General features: G+C 43.8%; 1 protein-coding gene across 3 annotated transcripts in view; it reads right to left on the bottom strand.

Annotated features, from left to right (window-relative positions):
• The window catches only part of ARMH4 (armadillo like helical domain containing 4), a 70,512-nt gene that overhangs the window by 30,391 nt on the left and 16,620 nt on the right, over positions 1–23,501 (bottom strand). For all 3 annotated transcript variants that reach the window (XM_005152355.3, XM_031051951.2, XM_031051952.2), the window contains exon 4: positions 17,733–17,978. In XM_005152355.3, the coding sequence (XP_005152412.2) occupies positions 17,733–17,978 (246 nt within the window). The remainder of the gene's footprint in view (positions 1–17,732; positions 17,979–23,501) is intronic.

Genomic DNA, 23,501 nt, shown 5'->3' with positions numbered 1-23,501 from the left:
CTTTTCTGCATTGAAGCTCTAAGATCCTGCCTGTTGCAAGTGGGAAATTAACTCAGACCAACAGTGACAACAACTGCTGGACAGACAAGTTACAAAAGAATATATGTGAAGTCCTCAGCAGGGGAAGGCAATGACACAGACTTACAGTGATGTCTGTACTCAGCTGCATGTATTTGGTCCCTGAGTTAAATTACCAACAAGGTCACACATCTTGATTTCACCACAAAAATGTTTTATGGAGAGCCTGGTAAATCTGGACAACACTGAGAGGATAAGCACCTTAGAAGGTACCTTTACTTTCTGAGTCACATCCCACTGCTGGTATGCAAACCAGACAGTTTCTGGGGTTTATGTCCCTGGCATATAGTTAAGGGCTGTTGGAGGAAGTTTGTGCCAAAGGAAGAGAATGTAAGAATAGCTGTACTGGATCAGCTTAGCCCTGCATCCCATCTCTGAAGGTGGATGCTCACAGAAAAGCCTAAATGCAGGGCAAGCACACAGCTGATACTTCCCTGCCTCACTCTCCAGCCTGCAGCAATTCATGGATGATCCAGGGGTCACAGCTTTCCTCTTTGTCAGGCTTCTATATACACACTTTTGTCTCAGCAACTGTCAACATCTTGTTCATGAACAAAATGTAAAACAGGGATAAAGAGATGGAATTTCTGGCTAATTACTTCTATTATTGTGAAAGCTGAAAGGCCATCTGAGATGACACACTGGTGCAATAAATGCTCTACAAGCATGTAAAGAGAGGAAGTATGTGCCCAAAGAACCTAAACAAACAAACCACCACAGAAGCATTGATACTGTCCAGTCTATGAACACCAGGACTCAGGCACAGAATGCGTGATTTGTTCAAGGACACAAAAAAGCAGCACCAGCAGTAATTAAACAGATGAGAAGACCAGGCTCAGCTCACACCAAGTCTAGGTCAGACCCAAGGTCTGGATGCTTAGTAAGGCTGATGGTGGCCAGCAGCATTTGTCTAAGAAAAGCTTATGAATGTGACAATCATAGAGCAGCACTCCCCTTACACACCTTGCTGGCACCTGGCGCTTTGTGGCTCAGAGACCTGCAGAGCCAGACACAGGATTTCCACATTTGATAGATACAGATGGACTTTTCCCCTATGAAACTGCTTACCCAAATGGAAAATCAAACACAGAAACTGCAAGCATCCTCACCAATCTGCAATTAGGTGCTCTCCCGCGGTTAGTGACGTACTGAGCAAAGTCTTGTGTAATTTGTTATGAACCTGCCTCATCCTGCCTGTTTCACATGATGCTTCCCAGATCAGGTATCAGGGGACAATCACTCTCTGCTGCTCAACACCCCTTGTGATTTTACCAGCCTTGGTCAGGTCTGTATAGACATTCCTTGCACAAAATCACATTTATCCTCTGGTTATTCTTGCTATTTTATCCTTTTGGTTACTCTTTGGCTATCCTTCTTCTTCCGCATACCTTTTCCAGCTCTGCTGTATCTTTTTCCAGACAGATGGACAGGCAGAATGGCACCAAGTGTTTAGGTTCAAAATTATAGTTATTTTTCTCTTTGTTCCTTTGTTCTCCTGCATCCCACCAGGCCAGTGTTCCTACTGTATCATCCTTCCCTTCCTCTCATAAGAAACTGAAGCAGAAGATTTGCTTTAAATTTGTCTCTTTTCCAAGAGTCCCCCAGTTTGCCAGCCAAACATTCTAGGATTAACAATAAAAATAATTTTCAGCCTAAATTTCCCCCTAGAACTTGACTGTACCCAAGATTTTCTCCAGGATCTCTTTCAGAAACATAATCTATGCTTTCCTATTCACCCAGGCATAAGTAAGTCTGTTTTCTAACCATGACTCAGCAGAGACATTTACTGTAAGTGTTAACAACCAGCCATCCCAAGCTCAGAGTGTGAAGAAAACCTCTGCATCACTACCCAGGGCCTCGGACAGGGTAGGATGGATCCGGTATTCATCACCTGGTAGCCCTATTAGTAAAGGCTGCTTTGAAGCAGTGCAGAGGAGAGGAAGGAAGCAACTGGACCATCAGGCCATGAGGAGGGATTCCAGCAACCTCAGGACCTCTCCTGGTTCATCACAGGCAGATGAGGACAAGAGGACTCTTCTGCCCACCTACACTATGCAATATATCCAGTGTCACTGCTGGTAGGAACTTGAAGCAATTCAGCGTATATTAAGAGTCCCCCTGTTTTTTCAGCCCTCATATTTAACTTCAGAGCCCAAACAGTAGTGACTAATCAAGCTTTAATAACTAATCATTGCTGCTGTCAATTAGTACCATAAGTGTGCTTTCCCTACAGCAGATGTCTCTGATTCAGATACGCCAGCTCTGGTTTGGAGGGATAGTGTTGCAGCACCGGTGCCAGTCCCTGTTTATGCACTGTCCCAGGAGTTCCCCCCAGCTGCAGTGACAGCTCCAGGAGACATCCCCAGAGACAGGATCCCCTGCAGCACCTGGGGAAAGAGCCATGGAACTATATCCCAAGCCCTGTGCTGTCTCTGAAGGCATTTCTGTCTCTTTGATGGTGTCAGAGCCCACCTGTGGCAGTTTAAAATCAAACATGGGGGGCAGACATTCAGCTCTGCTAAGCATGAAGCAAAATGGTACACAGTCCCTGAGAAGGGTCTTCACAGACCTCACAGCAGCTCCAACACTGTGGGACCACAGCCTTCACCAGACCAGTCACCTGAAGAATGCTTGGTTTTGCTAGCTGGGATTCTGACTTGATCTGCTCCATTAAGACATGCACCTTAACAAAAAATGCTCTTGGCTTGCCTCTATCTAGTAGAAGTTAAATTAACAATCTGCTAAATTAACAATCTGCTTCTCTTGCTCCATACAGCAGTTGTACCAGAGCATACAACATCTGGCTGAACAGGGTTCATTCACCTTAGAGTCACTGCAACTGTGACTTAAGAGGTCAGTGCAAAATACATGAGCCAAATAGACAAGCCACAGGCACATTCCCAACCTATGGGAAATTTACAGTGCTCTGACCTGGCTTAGCTTGTGTTGCTGTGGCCAGGCAATCGCATGTCACCTTAAGGTCACTGCAGACCAAGCCCACATGCACAACCAGCTACTGTGCTTCAGCTAACGCACTGTAACTTGACATAAGCCTGAGGCACAAGACCACACAGGTCTCCCAGGAAGGCTGCAATCAGGAACACATTTGCTGGCCACAATAAAGACAGCAAAGGGTACAGAAGTATGGACCTGCATTCTGTCTGGCAAACAAATGCACCACCAGACCAGATATTACACAGCTGTACATATTTAAATGCAGAAGATGTCTATGGGAGGACTAGATCCTTTTGTGTTAAACTTCAAAACATCTTCTAAATCAAAAGCATATTATTTGACTTAATAAAATATAGTCTACATAAATAGCACTCACAGGAACATGTTCTGCTTAAAGAGTGCATATATCCAGAAAGCATTGCTTCATTGAGGCTATTCATTTGATCTAATACTGTATTTTAATCTAATACTATATATTAATACTACTGGGTCAGAGCAATGCCAGGCACAGCTACAGGTTGGGCAGAGCAGTGCTGTGGAGAAGGACTTGGGGGTGTTGGTCAATGAGAAAATGAACATGAGCCAGCAGTGTGCACTCACAGCCCAGAAAGCCAACTGTATCCTGGGCTGCATCAAAAGGATCACGACCAGCAGGTCCAAGGAGGTGATCCTGCCCCTCTACTCTGCTCTTGTCAGACCTCACTTGGAGTATTGTGTGCAGTTCTGGTGTCCTCAACATAAAAAGGACATGGAACTGTTGGAACAAGTCCAGAGGAGGGCAATGAGGATGGTCAGGGGACTGGAGCACCTTCCATATGAAGACAGGCTGAGAAAGTTGGGGCTGTTCAGCCTGGAGAAGAGAAGGGTGTGTGGAGACCTCATAGCAGCCTTCCAGTATCTCAAGGGGGCCTTCAAGGATGCTGGTGAGGGACTCTTCATTAGGGACTGTAGAGATAGGACAAGAATAACGAGTTGAAACTTAAACAGCAGAGGTTTAGATTGGATATAAGGAAGAAATTCTTTACTGTAAGGGTGGTGAGGCACTGGAATGGGTTGCCCAGGGAAGTTGTGACTGCTCCATCCCTGGTGGTGTTCAAGACCAGGTTTGACAGAGCCTTGGGTGATATGGTTTAGTGTGAGGTGTCCGTGCCCATGTCAGGTGGGTTGGAACTAGATGATCTTAAGGTCCTTTCCAACCCTAACTATTCTATGATTCTATATTTGATCTTCTACCAAACAAAAAACAGAGACTATATTTAACCAGTTCTTACAGAAACAGAAACTAACAAAACCCAAGAAGGTATTTTCCTGACAGAATAGTTGTACTGAATCCTACCTCATTGTTTCCTAGAACTTGCTTACTGACAGTTGGAAGGAAAGCCAGAACTGAGCAGGGCAAAGGCAACCCCCATTTACACAAGGTAAAAACAGCTTCTGTCTAAACTGCAAGGGCAGACACCAAGATCTCTCCTCAAACCTAAACCAAAGCACGTGCTCAAGTATGGGGTTTGGAACAGCTGTGTGAAAGGAAACAAAATCAGGGCAACTCAAGGGGAAGCAGTTCCATGGGATGGTATGGTGAAGCCATTGAGAGGCCTTTGAAATCCTCCACTGGTGTAAGACATGTTCTGAAGCATGCAAAGAGAAATGCCAGCATACTCACATACACAGCAGAAGTGCAGAAGGGCCATTGCAATGTTAAGCGTGCCAGGACTGGGTTCCTGACAGGGAGCTTGGAGCAGCATCTGGCCTGCCTTGGCATGGGCATCCATAAGCTGTTATGATGGATGCACCACCATATGCATCTTACAGGGATAGTGACAGAAGCGAAGCATGGGAAACTGCTAAACAAAACAGGGGATTCCCCAGGGAAACATATAATGGCTGCAGAATGGGTGGGCCAGCAGGGAGGAGCTCAGCCCCAGTGATTGCATAGAGCCCCTTGCTAAAAACAAGCAGGAAGCTGAGCATCCACTCCTGCAAAATCAGACCATGCAAACACCTGCATGAAAAGGTCAGTCTCAACAGGCCAAGGGCAACATGGGATGTGGGGAAAGCAACCCAGAAAAGGAATAAAGCTGGAGAATCTCCTGGCCTCACTTCACATTAATAAAGTTTCAAGCACAGAGGTGTTGCCAGTATACTAAAATAAACGATAGGTGATCAGGAAACAGCCATGCCGAAACCCTTTATTACATTAGATTAGATTAGATGATTAGAGCTATTCAAAAAAAGAAAAAAAAAAAAAAGAAGAAAAAGAAAAAAAGAAAAAAAAAGAGAAAAAAAAGAGGAAAAAAAAAGCAAGTAGAAGCCCCTAGTAATTTTTGCTATCAACTCCTCTCTGTGATTAATGCTGATACCCAGCATTTTTGCAAAACAACAATTGCTGGGGGTTTGAGGTAATTATTTTATTGTCAGTCAAAATACGAGCAATTTACTTATTTCCAATACGTGTTCCTAACTTACTCTCAGGCAGAGCTGGACTTGTATACATATCAAGGGAGCATCCTTCCAGAAGGGAGCCCTGATCTCCTTTGATCCTCAAGTGGCCTTAATTTGAGCAAACACCAGAGGGTAGGAAGGTTTAGTATCAGTCATTTGCGTTTTGCACTGCCCAAGCAGAGAGAAAGCATACCCATATTCTCATTAGAAACGAATATTTTAAAACTATCATCTCAATAAATTCCCCTCTCTCTCCCTGCTACTTGTCCCAATGAGCTCTTTTCTTGTTTTTCTCTTACCAGCTCTGCAATGGAGCCAACATTTTAACCCAAATGATCAGCCTGCGACACAAATCCCCAGAAAGACAGAGGCAATTCAAGGCCAATGAACCTTCACGTTCCCTCACTCCAGTTTGTCTTCTTTTTTTTTTGTGGGCTGAAATGCCATTAAAACAAAACCTATCTTTTGCACCATAGTACAGATCACTATTAAAAAAAAAAGTGATTTCTCCAACATAAAGACAAGTCTTTTTATATGACAAAAGACACCCAGACTGGCACATAAAAGAAAAATCGATAACTCACCCAGGGAAAGCTACTGCTTTGCCTGTGTTATTCAACCAAGTTAAGTGATTACTAAAATCCAGAGGGAGAGAGGGCTGAAAACCATCTCCTCTGTCCAAATGGAGCCACGTTTTCTGACATGTATAAACTGAAGGACAGAAGAGGCAAAGCACACTGAGATGTGATACATGTGTACACTGAAATTGCAGACATGAGGAAAAGCAGGATTATTGCTGATTAAAAAGAGAGCAAAATCACTACAATTTGTATTACAATAGGGCTGACAAACATGGGGACAGACAGTACCAAAGCAATTGGCAGTCTAGAAGGATGCCTGCCTCACTGTGCTGTGCAGAAACCCAGATGGTGCTTGGTTAGCAGATGCAGTCCAGCCTTCACAGCACAGAGCTCTGCACAAGCTAATGGACCTTATCCTTTAATCAAGGAAAAAAAACAAGATAAATTACTTGGAGCAGCAAATGCCAAGCCATGCTCCAAGGTAGACACATCCTACATCTAAAGGCTGTAGAAAATGGTTTAATAGAGCCAGACAGCTGGAGAAGGCCAAAAGCACTCAGCCATGTGCTTGAATTTTCCAACTTTGCTTTCTTGGGCCAGCAAGAGCAACTGGAGGTGCAGGCAAAAACCCTCTTAGAAGGAGTCCTACTCTGGAAAGCCCAGGAGTTTGATGCTGCTGCAGGCTTCCTTTCTGTGCCCCCCTGCAGTCTGAGAAGGGTAAATTTGCTCAGCCATGGTATATCATGAACACAGTCTGCCAGGCAAACTGTAGGTGACCAATGGCACAGACTTCAGTTCCATTCAGCACAGTTTCCCTAACGCTCTCCACACACAACCATCACCAAAGGCTCCCCTGTCCCAGAGGGGGGAGACAGCCATTTCCACCACAGAAGCTGTTGCTCCCTCCCTGCAGGTATTTCAGGAGATTTGTGCATGGCAGAGTAATGAGGACTAGGGCATGCAGGAGTGACAGCAGCCCTCTGGGCCTCCCACCATTCATTGGAAAGGTCCCCCCATCAGCCAGACCTTAGCTATGGCCTCTCATACTGACCAATGCCAACCATAGTGACCAATGTCCCCCCTCTCCTCACAAACTGGCAGTGGATTGCTCTGTGGCTTCACACCACCTTGCTCCAAAATGAGCAAAAAAAGAGGCAAAAAGAGGCAGAAATGCTGTGAATGGACAGGACCTCTTCTTTCCCCCCAGCAATAGTCAGTAACTCCAGTTTAACACCTTGTCTGATGGCATCCCATCTTCTTTGCAGGCAGGGAGAGGAAAGGCAGAGCCAAACCTGAACAACTCCTGGAGGCAGTACTTAAGGGCTCTCAACAAATGGGTTTAGCCAGTCTTCGTATAACACAGGTTTACTGGATGCATAAACCTCATGGAAAAGCTGCTATTACAAAGTAATGTATCTGAGGATGTTATAGTGCTGCTGTTTCTCAACATACTCCACCAAAAACATCAGGCTCAAGTTACTTGCTGGAAGTTTCCATATAGAAAGGCTCCTGCTGTTTTTCCCTTCCTTTGGATAAATTGCAAGTATATACATTCTTTTCTACCGTAACAGCTTTATTTCACCTATTTCTGATAGCTACTTGCTTTCAGAGCTGTAAATCAATAAAATACCCTCCCATCTTCTACTTCACTTATCTCTATTCCCTTCCTTTGATCTTGATTTCTGCTTAAAGGACGAGTCCTTAATGTGCTTCCAAGAGGAAGGATGTGATCCCATGCATTGGTGGTTCATGCTCCATGGCTTGAATCTCTTCATCCCAGTTCACAGCAGAACAGACACACTGTTAGCTCCTCCCATTCAAAATGCATGGCCCTCGTTCATGAGGGCACAGCAGTCTTGTGCTGGATAAAGAAAGGTAAGAGTAGGACAGTAGGACAGGACTATGGGGCTTAGACTTGTCCAAGTTCTGCATTCCCTGGGAAGGTCCCATTGTCTAAAGTCCCAGCACAAGGCACGGGGCTGCTTTTCGCTACACTACTGAACACCATGCTGCAGCACATGTGCAGGACTGGTCTGCAAGACTTGTTATCTCAGCTGGCTTCAGAGCAGAAGTAGGAACAAGTCAGGCCAAAGAAAGAAGCAATATTAAAGAGAAAAAGAGATAGAATTCCCAAACACTTTGGGATAAAAGTTAGTGAAAAGAAAAAGCCACCACTGATGTGAATTGTTCTCTCCTGGGAGCTGCACTGTCATTACAACAGTGTATGTCACATCAAGCTGCCAGGGACTGTTGCTGTTTGCAGGCAGGTGGATGTAATATTTCCTTTGACAAGGCAAACCTGATTAAACATAAGCCCATTCCAGGATTAAGACACAACCACAAACAATCTCTTAAAACAGATAAAAAATAAGTCATTCCAAAGAGAGCATACATCCCTCACAAGGAACAGAAACTTGATTTAGACACAGATCTATCATGGGAGCTTTATTACTGCTCGGGAGGGGAAAGGGGAGCTACCAAAGAACTGTATAAATTATTTTGAGAACCCAGAAAGACAGGAAAAATAATAAGACCTCGCATGGCCAACAATACGTAAAACGGAACTCCCAGAACCATGTATGGGGCAAAGCCACAGAGGGCAAGACTGCTGCAGGCAGCTGCACTTTGAATCAGGAATAAAAATCTACTGGCTCTGCTCCTGATCCTGGGTCCTGCCAGCCTGTCTCACCTGGGATTTCTATGGACTCAGCCCCTTCTACTGGGATGGTGACCTTCTGTGTGATCCTTTACTCCCTTCCCAGGAAGAAATGCAGGTACTCATGTACATGAAATGCCCAAGCACTATTTTAATTCTCCTAGCTTAAACCCTTACTCTGCTAAAAGCCCCCTCATGAAACCACTGGTGTCATTTGGTCTCTTGGTGGTTTTGCTTACCACCTTTGAGACATGGATACCCTTTCCAGGGTAATTAAGAAGATAAATGCATTAAAGATTAAAAGGCACTCTGATGTTCCAGTAACACAAGCTGTAACAATACTTTAATGAGATCCATTTTGGGCAGTGATTAAAGAACATACTACTAACTTCTAACTCTCAGCTTCTGTCTTCCTAATGCTGGCTATTTTTGCCCATAAAAGCATTAATCCCATCTTCCTGTAAAAATGACATTTCAAATATTCATCATCTTCCACTACTCTGCTTTAAAGCTCTAATCATTAACCAGTGGCATCCATTACATGCTTTATGCAGTATTATTTGCAAGCACAGATCTGGAATATAGCTAGAGCTGTTTCCTCTGTAACTACTCAAAGCTGCAAATGGCCATAAAAAAAAAAAATCACCTTCAAAAAGGGTGTTTATTATGCAAGTGCGTTGTCATTACTTAAGTGCGGGAGTTCTATGACCTTCCATTATTGTAAGAACTAAGATCCTACACACAAAAATATGTGAAATGCAGGCATGGTTTATATTTTGGAAGCTACTTGTTGAAAATTACATTGTCACACTTTTTTAACCTTTAAATCCCATTTTAGTGATGATCCAAGCTCCACTGTGTGAAGTATCTGCATGAGTTGGTGGATACATATAACAAATGCTGCAAAATCAGGAAATTCAGATGACTTCTCACAAGCTATCCCAAAAACACAAAAGCCTTCTTACATGGTACTGCCATTTCCATAAAGAGGTGGGTATAAACAACACACCAATGATCAGTTACAGAAATGCAGACCTGGACAAAATGGGTTTAGGGTAAACAAGAGAACAAAAAATAGTACCTAACACACATAAAAGCCACCATTTATAGTAAAGTCAGATGTACTTTGGAACTTCAGATCAATGAAGAAAGAGCAAGTTGCAAAAGCACGATAGCAAACATACAAAAATTACTTCAAATGGAACCTAAAGTAAGAAAGAAGAAACCATTAATGTGAACACTGAATCTCTCCCCGCAAAAGACTCCAGATATTGATGACCCACTACAAACACTTGAATAATGCCTTAGGAGCCACAGAAGCAAGAACAAGCACAATACTAGGATAAAGCACAGAAACTAAGGAGTATGTGTGCAATAATCCTAACTGCATTAGTATTCCTTTTCCTGTTATAATTAGATCTGGACTAATAATTATTAGAGTCTTAAGATTTAAATTATACTAGCAATAAATTATTGGGTTTATATACAAGAGGTGTGCCTCTTTTTTGCTCATAAAACAAGATTTTGAGCATAACAATGGGGTTTCCTCTGTTAAGGTTTATGGTTCAAATCAGCCTCCCCTGTTTGCTACTGTTATATTAATGGTGGCCTAAAATAAGCAACCGATAGTTTCATTCAACATCTTAAAGAAATGAAGTCCACCATAACAAACTCTACTTAGACAACTGGAACCATACATTCAAATAGTCACAACCCTGTATGCCTCAAGATAAAAACGTCATTGTCACTGCAAACAACTCCATATGTTTTGAATGCACAAAGCAAACTACTGCATGCCCCAAGGCATCAAAATTAAAGGCTTAGTAAATTGCCCTAGACCTCCTGATGTTTTCTTGCCATGGATAGCAAGAGTCCTTCACCCTGAGACATGGATGATAGGCAAGCACTATGGCATTAACAAATAATCTGGGAGCCTGGGGTCCTCACAGCAGTTCAAGCTAAGTTGCTGTGTCTTGGCTCAAGGTTGTTAAATTAAGAATTCTCACAGACACTTAAGTACTCCTAAGAAGGGGGCTAGAGTCACAGCAGCCACCACCAGAACAGAAGTAGAGGAATTTGATCTCCATAGAAGTGTACAACAAAGAATATCTGCTTTAACAATCATAAGAAATAAGGATCCACAAACTGTTCACTAGGTTTGAACCCATTTAAATCAACTGCAGTTCTCCTGTAATGCATAAACAGTTACTTACAAAAGAGGTAGCAGGGAAAAATTATTTTGATTCGAGCTGGCGAATGAAGTTGCAAAGCCACTGGCCATCATATCTGAAAAATCATGGCAGTCAGGTGAAGTTCCCAACAACTGGAAAAAGGGAAATATAACCCCCATTTTCAAGAAGGGGAAAATGGATGACCCAGGAAATTACAAACCAGTCAGTCTCACCTCTGTGCCTGGCAAAATCTGGGAGCAAATTCGCTTGGAAGGCATGCTAAGGCACATGAAAAACAACAAGGTGCTTGGTGACAGCCAGCATGGCTTCACTGGAGGGGAATCCTGCCTGACCAATTTGGTGGGCTTCTATGATGGGGCTATGGAACTGATGGACAGGGGTGGAGAAGTTGATGTCATCTACCTGGACTTGTGCAAAGCGTTCGACACTGTCCCACATGATATCCTTGTCTCTAAATTGGAGAGACATCAATTTGATAAGAGGACCACTCAGTGGATAAAGAACTGGCTGGATGGCCACACACAAAGAGTTGTGGTCAATGGTTCAATGTCTGGCTGGAGACTAGTAACAAGTGGTGTCCCTCAGGGATCGGTGTTGGGACCGGTCTTGTTTAACATCTTTGTCGCTGACATGGACAGTGGGATTGAGTGTGCCCTCAGCAAGTTTGCCGATGACACCAAGCTGTTTGGTTCGGTTGATGCACTGGAGGCTAAGGAATGCCATCCAGAGGGAACTTGACACACTTGTGAGGTGGGCTGATGCCAACCTCATGAAGTTTACCCATGCCAAGTGCAAGGTCCTACACCTGGATGGGAGCAATCCCAGGCACAGTTGGGCAAAAAGGAAATTCAGTGCAGCCCTGTGGGGAAGGACTTGGGGTGTTGGTCGATGAGAAAATGAACATGAGCTGGCTTCAGTGTGTGCTCACAGCCCAGATAGCCAACCGTATCCTGGGCTGCAACAAAAGGAGCATGACCAGCAGATCAAAGGAGGTGATCCTGCCCCTCTACTCTGCTCTTGTCAGACCTCACTTGGAGTATTGTGTGCAGTTCTGGTGTCCTCAACATAAAAAGGACATGGAACTGTTGGAACAAGTCCAGAGAAGGGCCACGAGGATGATCAGGGGACTGGCGCACCTCCCATATGAAAACAGGCTGAGAAAGTTGGGGCTGTTCAGCCTGGAGAAGAGTGCATGGAGACCTCATAGCAGCCTTCCAGTATCTGAAGGGGGCCTACAGGGATGCTGGGGAGGGACTATTCATTAGGGACTGTAGTGACAGGACAAGGGGTAATGGGTTAAAACTTAAACAGCAGAGGTTTAGATTGGATATAAGGAAGAAATTCTTTCCTGTACAGGTGGTGAGGTACTGGAATGGGTTGCCCAGGGAGGTTGTGAATGCTCCATCCCTGGCAGTGTTCAAGGCCAGGTTGGATGAAGCCTTGGGTGATATGGTTTAGTGTGAGGTGTCCGTGCCCATGTCAGGTGGGTTGGAACTAGATGATCTTAAGGTCCTTTCCAACCCTAACTATTCTATGATTCTATGATTCCCAGAAATCCCAAGTTTCCCACCCCTCTGATGCTCTCTGAACAGTTAACTTTTTGCCTACCACAGACAACTTACATACAAATGTTGTAGACGACAGGAGACAAGCTCATCTGATGATGATCAACAAGTCTCAGTTTATTGATTACGTGGTTACAGATTATATAGCGTTCATAATGAGGTTCATACATATTGCAAAGCCTAAGCTCACTATTGGTTAGTTGCTAAGTGTCAGTGCCACCCTTATTTCCACATACCAGGGATTTTTGTGATTAGTCTGAACTAGTTAGATTCTGTTTCTGCATCCTGTTATTTTATGGAGCTGCGCTCAAGGACATCGTGACCTTGTTACATGGAAAGTTACTGTCTCATTAATTGCATCTGATCCTCATGGCCTCGCTCTCTGAGCCACGTATCAATAAAACTCTCCACATACAAATCATTAAACAAGTAGAGAAAGGTCAAAGTCATAGAATCATAGGATGGGTTGGAAGGGACCCTATGAGTCATCTAGTTCCAACCCCCCTGCCATGGGCAGGGACACCTTCTACCAGACCAGGTTCCTCCAAGCCCCATCCAAACTGGCCTTGAAGGCTGTCAGGGATGGGGCAGCCACAGCTTCTCTGGACAACCTAGGCCAGTGCCTCAGCACCCTCACAGGGAAGAATTTCTTCCTGATATCTAATCTAAATCTACCTTCTTTCATCTTAAAGCCATTCCCCCTTGTCTTGTCCCTACATGCCTTTGTCAAAAGTCCCTCTCCAGCTTTCTTGTCACCTGTTTAGGCACTGGAAGCTGCTCTTAACATCTCCCCAGAGACATCTCCAGGCTGAACAAGCCCAGCTCTCTCAGCCTGTCTCCACAGGAAAGGTGCTCAAGCCCTCTGAGCGTCTGCATGGCCCTCTTCTAGACCTGCTCCAACTGGTCCACATCCCTTCTCCAGAGATACAGGCTGTAAAACAGCTTTTGGATCAATTTTTTTATAAAGGCACAAATACCAACCTTCTGCTTTACTTTTAATCTAAATATTGCTGGCTAGAGAGTCAGCTGATGGACTGTAAAACTGACAGCCTCATTACTGGTGCTTATAAACTGCTTTTGCTCAGATGGAGTTAATGTTGGTCCAGCTGACTTCCCAGAATTGATATTTTTAATGATTCTATTTCTCCAGCATTTCATCACTGACCACTACAAAAACCCAAACTGTCTCTTGCTCTGTCAAGCTGTTTGTGGATCAAGTTACTTGCTTTCTAGGGATTTGCAGTGTGTCACGCCATCAGACCAAGCAAAGTCAATAACAACTGACCTGAGGATAGCTACTCCGATATTTCTAGGCTCTTCCATACTATAGATTTTAGCATAAAATGTCAAAATTCTGAAGGGTAGAGGAGAGATGCATCCCCAGGAGCAAGACATATGTGTGAAGTATTTTCAAAATGGAAAATGCCAGCTGTAAAAGTTTGCTGCTTAGATGGTGTGCCCTCATCTCCTACTCTGCTGGGTACCATTATCATTCTTCAGGTCTTCCTTTCCTATGCTGTATCCTAGGTCAAGCAGAACAACTTCCCCCTTAAAACTGTATTTCATATGCACGAGATGGGAAATTCCTCACATCTCAGCACTATCTGGCAAAGTAAGGGAAGCACAGATTGCACAAAGACACACGCCATGGGCTGAGGCAGGTGGGAGCACAGTGCCCCAACCCAGCTGCATTCAGAGCTGCAGCTCCCCCCTTCAGGGCCTGTGTCTGGAGACATTCAGTGGTTATGAAGCTGCCTTACAGTCAAGTTGATTTTAGCTTTAGAAGAAAAGCACTTAAAAAAATAGATGTCAAAGGAATTAAAATCACTTGAAGAAGAAGGGTTTTAAAGATAAATAATCTGTGCATGTGTCCAGTAGATCTAAAGCTTTACAAGCCCTTCACAGTGAATCTGATCTCTCCAGGTGCTCAAGCAGGTGGGCATGTCTTCTGACCTACTGTCACATTCAGGAGGTTTCTTCTGTTCTTAACAATCTACTTCCTGCTGACAGGAGCTATACACTTTTTCTACCCTTCCTGTTCTCCCTAACATATATCATAAACATGTAACCAGGACCAGGTTTGGACACAGATATGGACACAGCAGTAGCCCAGCATGTGCCAATGCACCCTGGGCCAAGGAACCAGGACTGAAACTCCCACCTGTCACAAACTGGGAAGAGTGGAAGGGGTACACTACTGCTGCAGCACTTCAGAGAAAAGGAGTCCAGCACCACATGGAGATGTGACAGCATCTCCCATTCCACATGCACTCCCAGCAAGCAACACCTTTTGGGTTCCCTCAACCTAGGATATGCTCTTTGTTTGGCTTCAGATTTTCAGTGTGAGCTCATGCAAGCCCTCAGTTTTCTTTGTGCCTCTCAAACATAAATAATCTCCCTTCCTCCTAGGAGCACTGTAGATGGGGAAGGAAACCGTACCAAAGGGCCATTAAGGTTGTCTAGACATAAAAAGAATAAACGGTTCTTTGCATAAGTTTTTACCTTGTAGAATAAGAGGGGTGAGTCACAAGCAGAGAGACTGATCCCACCATGTCCCTTCTTTTGTCACCTACTACATCATTGCACAGAAATCCCATCTAACTACCAAAGATGAACTCAGCTCAGCCACAGCCTCATCCTCTCCCTCACAGCTGCCTCTACAGACTGCAACAGCTTAAAAATAAAAGGCAATCCAAACCATTTAAATCTAGTAACACATAATCCTGCCAGGCACTTCCAGGCAATGCAGAAATTTGTGTCTGCCCAGTCAATCACATGCGCAGCTTCGGCACTCTGCAGCTGACCCAACTTGACAGGCTTCACAGAGGGCTCCTCCAATTTACATAAGGTTCAATAAAACATAAGTTAGGGAGAAAAAATTCCTTTCTGCCATAAAATCAATTTATTCCACGTCTGCAATTTTTTGAAAGATGGCCTTTCCAAGATCTAAGAAAGAAAGAAGGTAGTAGAGGATGAAGGTTGCAGGATGATGCAATATCAAACATCAGAAACTGAACCAGAACCGTATGCTCAGAAGCAGGTCTCTAGAATAGATATCGCAAAGTGCACCCTCCAGCATGGCTCTGCACTAGAGCAAGGACTTTCATACAGATGCTGCTACACAAGGAGTGTTAAACCTCCTCACTGTTTCACAGCCCAGGCCTGCTTATCTTCTGTGTGCAATTATTACAGCCTCTCTAGTCAGAGAGGTTTACTGCACACCAGGGACAGCTTCAGCCTCTGGTCACTGCTTTCTCACCTGCCTCATTTACCAACATATCTGATAGGCATATCCTACCCCAAGCCTCTTCCTACAGCAGCAAACATAGTAAGACTGGAAACACAGCTATAATTCTAGTTCAGACCTGCATCAGCTATGAACAGAGCTGTGCCTGAGGAACAACCTCCTACATAGCCCCAAAGTTCATGGCAACAGCCAATGTCGTAAACAAACAGCACCTTCAGCAGTCTCCAGACATCCTTCTAGACAAACCAGCCATGCCCTGTCCCCTCTTCCAGAACAGAACTGCTGTCAAGAGCCCTCCAGGGACTCAAGCTGATGGCACTACATCAGCCACCCTACCTAGGATATTAAATGCACAAAGATTCCTGAAGAGAGATATTAGTGCCATCTTCCTCCATAGTGCACGATATGATGTCTGGTGTGTGGGGACATACCTCAGAGTCTGCAAAACACTGCCTCTCTTAAACACATTACAAAACACTGGCAGCCTTAGCCAGGCCTGACTGATTCAGAGGTGAAGCTCTGTCAAGCCATTCATCCCAGTACTTACAACCCTGAACCAGGCAAATAGCCTTAGATGCTAACTTCTCACTATTGCTAGCAATCGTACAGAGCTCACCAAGCCAGCCCACTGCATTCCTGAGTGCAGAAAATACACCACTCTTCTCGTGTTTTCTCTCAAGACACCACAAAGATCCTCTACCAAGGAAATTACTAAAGTAAGAACACAAAGCTGCTGATGCAACACCCATCATAATCCTGTTTCTTACATACTTTTCATCTGAGTGCTGTTACATACCTCTTTAATCCAGTTTGTCAAAGCCAACCTTAGAATTATTCCCCTCACACAGCTCCTGTCAAACCTCATGGGATAACAGTACTCATTAAACAGATCAGACATGGCAACCATTCCATATGATGATTTTCAAGCAAGAGTTAGTGGGACAGCAAGATATCAGACCTGATGCAAACTCAATCTGCCCTCAAGAAGGAACCTTCCCATGGAGTTTTTGAAATATGCTCTTTGATTCAATTCAAAGGAAGCTAACAACACTAAAGCAAAGAAACAGCATTACAGGGGGGAGAACTGCCAGAATTAAACAACCAGAGGAAGTGACAGTTCTTATAACACCGCCTATAAAAGACTTTGGGGGTTTTTTTATTTAATGAAATTCTCAAAACAGGTAGATCTGTAACAGTGAGACACAGAGACCTTCTGTATAGATGAGGTTCAGCTCTCACCAATTCAAGTGCTTTTGTTGGGGCTTGGCTTGGAAATTGAGTATGCTGAGAAATTATCTCAGTGACCTTAGCCAAGCTGGGCAAGTTCCCTTCTAACCTCTACCTTGTCCCACATCAGCTTTGACTTGCATCAGATGGACATCACACATATAAACACTGATAAGCTCTTTATAAGTGGAATAAATTAGTCCAGTCATTAAACATAGTGCTTATATATGCAGTGGGGATAAACAGTATAAAGCTTTATAGAGGCTTGGAAGGGTTGTCTTGCCTAACACTGCCAGCATACGGTCGCTTGGTTGGACCGTACAGTCCTTAAAAAAGCCAGAAGAGTGGCACTTACAAAGATGTTGCTGAAATAGCAAACAGACTTGTCAGGAACTCATCTATTGCTTTATCCTCAGAGGATGTGTCCTTGCACTAACCCATCTCAGCCAAAGGGAACTGAAATTTCCTCTGGACCCTCACCTGAGAAGTTCTTTATTTGCCCACCCATGAAGCAAGACAACACTAAGCTCTAGGAACAAAGGAGCAGATCTGGAGTATTAAGAACAACTCTCCCCAAAATGAAAACTCAGATCACACTGCTTGGGACCCATCCCAGTTTGATCAGTTACCACTAGTGGATGGGCTTTCCTCAGAAATGAACCCGCTCTGTGTTTAGCTTGAGAGCCAAGCTATGAGACTTTCTGGCACGAGGGACTGTCTCATGCAAAGTGAAGAGCAGGAGACATATCCTCTTCTAAGGGTAAAGGAAGAAGGGGCATTTTGTCTTACCCAGACCCTGGTTCTGCTGCTCCCACTCGATGGTGTCAGGAACCTGGTAAGACACCCCAGCCAGCTGGGCCACAGGGTTTTCCAGGCCAGCTATGGGCTCCTGGGAGGTCTCTCCTGGAAACGTGAAACCTGGCTGCTCCGTGTCACCCTCCATGCTTTCATCCATCAAATCTATGTCTTTGTCCTCCTCATCTTCCTCTTCCTCCTCTTCTTCTTCTTCCTCCTCTTCATCCTCTTCCTCACCCTCTGGCCAGGGAGAAACAAAAGCAACATCAGGAGAGATCCAACAAGACAGAAGGTTCATAAATCTCTATAGGTGAGCACCACTTCCAAAGGCAGAACAAATGAATAAACTTGTGCCTGTTTTCTAACAGAAAAGACTGTCAAATGCATTAGTGGGACATAATGTTATTTTGCTTCCTAATAGCAGAATATAAAAAAGCATGTGCATATGTACAAATATCTGAGTATACGTAACTATAGTGCTTTCTGTTCAACTAATTACATCTAAAGTGGGAACTGTTTTCCCTGATTTCCAATCTCAGAGGCAGCAATAAGTTGGTTCTATTTTTAACTTTCACTAAGCCTTTCACAACTCTGCAAGGGTGCTGCTTTCCAGCCCAATTAGACTGATATGGCCCCTCCTCCAGAAAAAGTCTCTCACTTTGATACATGCTGACATACTGGCTCTTAAGTGCAGGGAAACAGTGGTGATGGTAGTGATTCTCAGCAGGTTTATACCAGCACTCCCATCACAACAGATTAACATGAGACAAAGGCCTGACCAAGGAGGACTTAATTCAGTATTGAAAAGAAGACAGCACAGCCTATACTTCATGTGAGAGCAGATAAACGTGACACCGAGGAAATCCCTGTGGATTCTCCACTAGAGCAGATACCAGTCTATTCCAAAGCTGACCATACAGTTAACACATGGAGAGATAACTATTTAAAAGCCATATTCCATTGCTAGAATCTAAAATTGCAACACAAGAATGACCGCACTGGATCAAACCAAAGGCCCATTCTGCCCATGCTGTATTTCTGACCACAACTAGCCACAGATGCTGAAGAAAGGCTAGAGCAGGGCACATCCACAGAGCCAGTCTTCCGACAGTCTCTGTTCGCAGCTTTTCATTACCAAAGACTTCCTGAGCCAGAATTTGCATTTGAGCTATTTAATATCTACTAATGGAGCTACCCACCATGAAAAGATAGTATCTGGAATACGCACATGCTTCAAATTTCTCACAGTTAGTTTTTCAAAGCTGAAAAAAGCCCATAATATTTATGCATTTTATCTAATTTACATGAAGCTCTACTCAGCCCTGTAAAAAACTCCCTCCTGATGTATACTCACGCTGGGAGAGCCCATCACCTTGCATCTGAGCAGCTCATTCAGCCAGGGGCCTAAGACTATGTTAAAAACTAACAATCCAGCCAAATCAACATTTGTTTTCTAGATATCCCCTTATGTTGGATTCATACCTCATATAGGTTACAGACACTGCAATAACATGGAGTGGCTGAGTAGGATACCTGATGGGTTGCACATATCATACATGCTGAAAGTAAAGCAGGTGTTACTTCACTCTTCTCCTTTCCACTGTGGGATGCAACAGAACTCTGGCACAGCTATTCCACAACACACCCAAGAAAGAAACTGGTGAACTGTGGAGAAGCTATTTAGTTGGTGGCTATCCAATCTGCATTAGATAGCAGAAGCTGGCCTCCTTCCTTTGGCCTCTCATTCACAAACTGAAATACCTAGAGAAATCGGTGCAAGTCCAAGGGGCAATGGGTGTAAACTGGAGCATAGGAGGTTCCACGTTAACATCAGGAAGAACTTCTTTACTGTGAGAGTGATAGAGCACTCCCACAGAACAGGTTGCCCAGGGGGGTTGTGGAGTCTCCTACATTGGAGATATTCAAGGCCCACCTGGACAAGTTCCTGTGTGATGTACTCTAGGTTACCCTGCTCTTGCAGGGGGGTTGGACTAGATGATCTTTTGAGGTCCCTTCCAACCCTCGGGATTCTGTGATTCTGTGAAGTCATAAAACCATGGCATCCCTTTTCTTTCTAATTCAAGGATTTCCTCTGAAACACTGCATGACTTTTCCAGCTCACCAGACAAAACAATCATGCTTGCCACCTTACCATTCCAGCAATGCATTTCATACAGATGAGCTGCTATTTGAATTTAGCTGCATCATCCTGCTATACCATAGCTTTCAGTACCTGGAAAGGAACGATCACTCCTGCAATTATACCACACAGATAATCTAATGGGTCTTACAGGGATGTTGTTAACCCCTTAAATTCCCATTGTATTTTATAGGCAGTTTCTGTTTTATAATGTGCCCATCATTTCAAATCAGCATAAGAATTTTCTCTATCAGACTGCATGTTTTCATACAAAATATACAGCTTCTGTAAACCTGAGAATGACACCCAGAGAGTTCTTGCAGGAAACCTACAAAGAAACAAAAAACTAATTTAGGTCTTTTGCTTCTGCTGAGAGTAACACAGCTGTAAACATTTCCAAACCTTTCCGGCAAAAACATTCAACAGCTAGCACACCAGACAAGAGGAACATGAAACAAAGGTTTCCCCTAGATGAACAGGGTGAAAAAGCAGCCAAGAGAAAACAGGGATTTGATTTTTATCTCTGAAAAACCAAGTTGGGACAAGGCTTTTAAAAGCTTCTTGGATTTTTAACAAACCAAATCAAAAGACACCTGCCAGGATTTAGCTTTGAAGCAGCAGATAGCCATCTCTGTAGCTCCAAAGCCTAGCAGGCAGCCAAGCTCAACATCCAAATTGAAAGTGCCAAGACTACTTATCACATCTGATCGTCACCAAGCTACATCAATCATCATGCAGCCACAGCATCAAGATGTAGTCCTTGAAGCACAACCACTGCGCGGGGGAAAGGCTCTTGTTTCCTCCTCATCTCAGAGCTTTTTTTAAACCCCCATCCCAAAATGTCAACAGCTTGCCTTGCTGCAAGGTACAGCGTAGAGCACCACTTGGTGGTCACAAGGAGGAAGCTACACTTCTAAAAGATAATCGTAAACTTCACAAATGTTGAATTTCAGAAGCAGAGGCACAACAGGAGCTCAGCAGCCATGGACTGGCTGTACATAATACTTGGTAGTCTCACTAGATGGAAAATGGAAGCAAGCATCACACAGATGAACCTCAAGGTGGAGGTTTGTGTTTCATGAGAGCCTTTTACAAAAATCACTGTTTCCCTCCTAAATTGGCATTTCTGGGCCCTTCAGAAGCCTCATCTGCAGCTAAGAAAGGAAAAACAGAAAATGTTGAAAGCAGCAAGGACTAAAAGTGCAAAGACCATCAGTTCAGAAAGCATTCATAGTTTCATGTGCATTTTCAGCCCATGGTGAACTATTTTGTGTATTGTTGAATCATAGTTATTTAGGTTAGAAAAGAACTTTAAGATCATTGAGTCCAACCATTAACCGAGCACTGCCAAATTCACCACTAAACCATGTCCCTAAGAGCCACATCTACACCTCTTTTAAACACCTCCAGGGTGTCCACCACTTCCCTGGACAGCATGTTCCATGCTTGAAAATCCTTTCCATGAAGACATTTTTCCTAATATCCAGTCTAAACCTCCCAGGCACAACTTGAAGCTATTTCCCCTTGTCCTATTGATTGTTACCTGGGAGAAGAGATCAATCCCATCTCACTACACCCTCCTTTCAGGTATTTGTAGAGAGCAATAAGGTCTCCCCAAGCCCACTTTTCTCCAGGCTAAACAACTGCAGTTCCCTCAAACTGTATGTACTCTTCAGTTTTGGCTAAGGTTCATCTTATAAGAAAAGAGAAACACATGATGGAATGTTAGTGCTTTATGATCAAGACACTAGTCTCCGACCACAAAAAATGCAAGTATAGCATTTTCTTGGCCATAGAATCTATCCAAATCAGGCATCCAACTAGACCCCAGCTCTAGGAACACTTCTGAATGTCTGAAAGTATTCAAAAGTGCCCCTTGCTTGCTGAAGCAGTCAGGCACACAGGACATACAGCAGTTTCTGCTGTGAGCTACCCTTGCTCTATAGCTCTTCATATGTTACACATAAGCTGGTTTTACTATCTGTTTGTATGCATCAAACCCCAGCTCTTGCTTGTGAAGTGCCACGCAGACCTATCAAGAAGGGATGGTATCCTGTCTCCTCTCCCAGTGACACCAGACTTCAGCACTGAAACACTTATGAACATCTGTATGGACTATATTTTCTACTGCAGTTAGGGTAATAAAAGAGTAGCCTAGGGCAGTTAGTTTCAGCTGTAAGAGAGAAGAAATCCAAAATCTGACACTCTTTGGCAGACTAAACAAGTACTGTTTTCTGTAAAGTAGGCTCTGCTTTGCCTTCATTGATACAGGAAAGCAAAAAACCCAGGAAAATTAACAACTCCCTGAAGTTACAACCATCCAAACTAAGAAAGATCAGGAATCCACAGGAAAATGAGATTCCCAGTTCATGTGTCAGAGATTTTAGTTTTGAAGGGCTTGACAACAGGCATTCAAATTTTAATGTTTGGAGAAGCTATAGGAGAGCACCAAAAAGAGAAAAAAAAAAGTTTGAGGAAAAAGTAACAAAGTTTCAGTGGAAGTTTTTGGGGTTCCCATCCTTATAAATAGTCACCAGAAACAGCTATGGTTGGGCTTTATCATGGGACTCTGTACTGATCCATTAGCAACACTGGTGATATCTGTAGGATGGGTTTTGCTATTTCAGGGTGACAATAGCTCACCAACCTTGCTTAAAAAAAGGGGGTTTCACTACAGAACTCTACATATCCATGCTGACTTTTGTGGCTGAGCAGAGAGAAATGAGACCACCTCACACCTCCTTTGTGAACCATTACACTGATCCATCAGGAAGCCACAACCAGCAGTGTCCGAAGCAGCTGGGCAATAACCAGCATCCCGCAAGTAAAAGCCTCAGCCCACAATCGCAACAGGGCACTGGCAAATCAACTGCAAAGAGGGATGGTGCTCGCAGTGCTATGAGCACAAGACAGCAGTTGTAAATCCATGCTGTGGGCAAGCAGAACCAGCAATGAACTCAGCACAGTGCTTGGTGCAAACATCACTGTCAGGAACATGCTACAAATGGGCTGTGAGAGCAGTGAGGAAAGGATGTTTTGGTACCATAGCTTATAACAAGCTAGAACTGAAGCTGCTGTTGTCATAACCTTGCTGAAGGCAATAGAGTTACATTGGGACCTCTGGTTTTAGTTGAAGAAAACTTCACTGAAGAGGGATGTCTCTACCTTTGGATATTTTTTATTAATGCTTGCAAACACTTTTACTCCTCAGACGATAAAGGAAAAAAATCCAACCCAAACTAAAAAGGAGCTCATAAGACAAAACTTGGAGCTCTCATTTTCTCTATCCTTTCCTTTCCCAGCCTACCTCAAATCAAACTCAGAGAACAGTGATGTCTAGACAGTAACACAGAGCATTGTTATGCTTCATGATAGTCTAAGCTGTGTTTTTATAGGGTACACAGCACTATAGGGCCTGAGTGCTTAGGAGCACCTGATGAATTCCAAGTTGTGATTAACCAGCAGCTGGCACTAATTGCTTTCCAGTGGTGCACCCACTCTTTGCCTGACTTCAGGGAGATGCACTATGCCAAGACCTCTCCTGTACAAACACTGGGCAAAGACTCCTGTGAGCTGAGCAATGGCTGCAGAGAACACAGACCTACCTACATAACGTGCCCATG

Source organism: Melopsittacus undulatus, chromosome 4, assembly GCF_012275295.1.
Source record: "Melopsittacus undulatus isolate bMelUnd1 chromosome 4, bMelUnd1.mat.Z, whole genome shotgun sequence".
Taxonomy (NCBI): Eukaryota; Metazoa; Chordata; class Aves; order Psittaciformes; family Psittaculidae; genus Melopsittacus; species Melopsittacus undulatus.
This window is presented reverse-complemented; position numbering and strand designations above follow the sequence as displayed.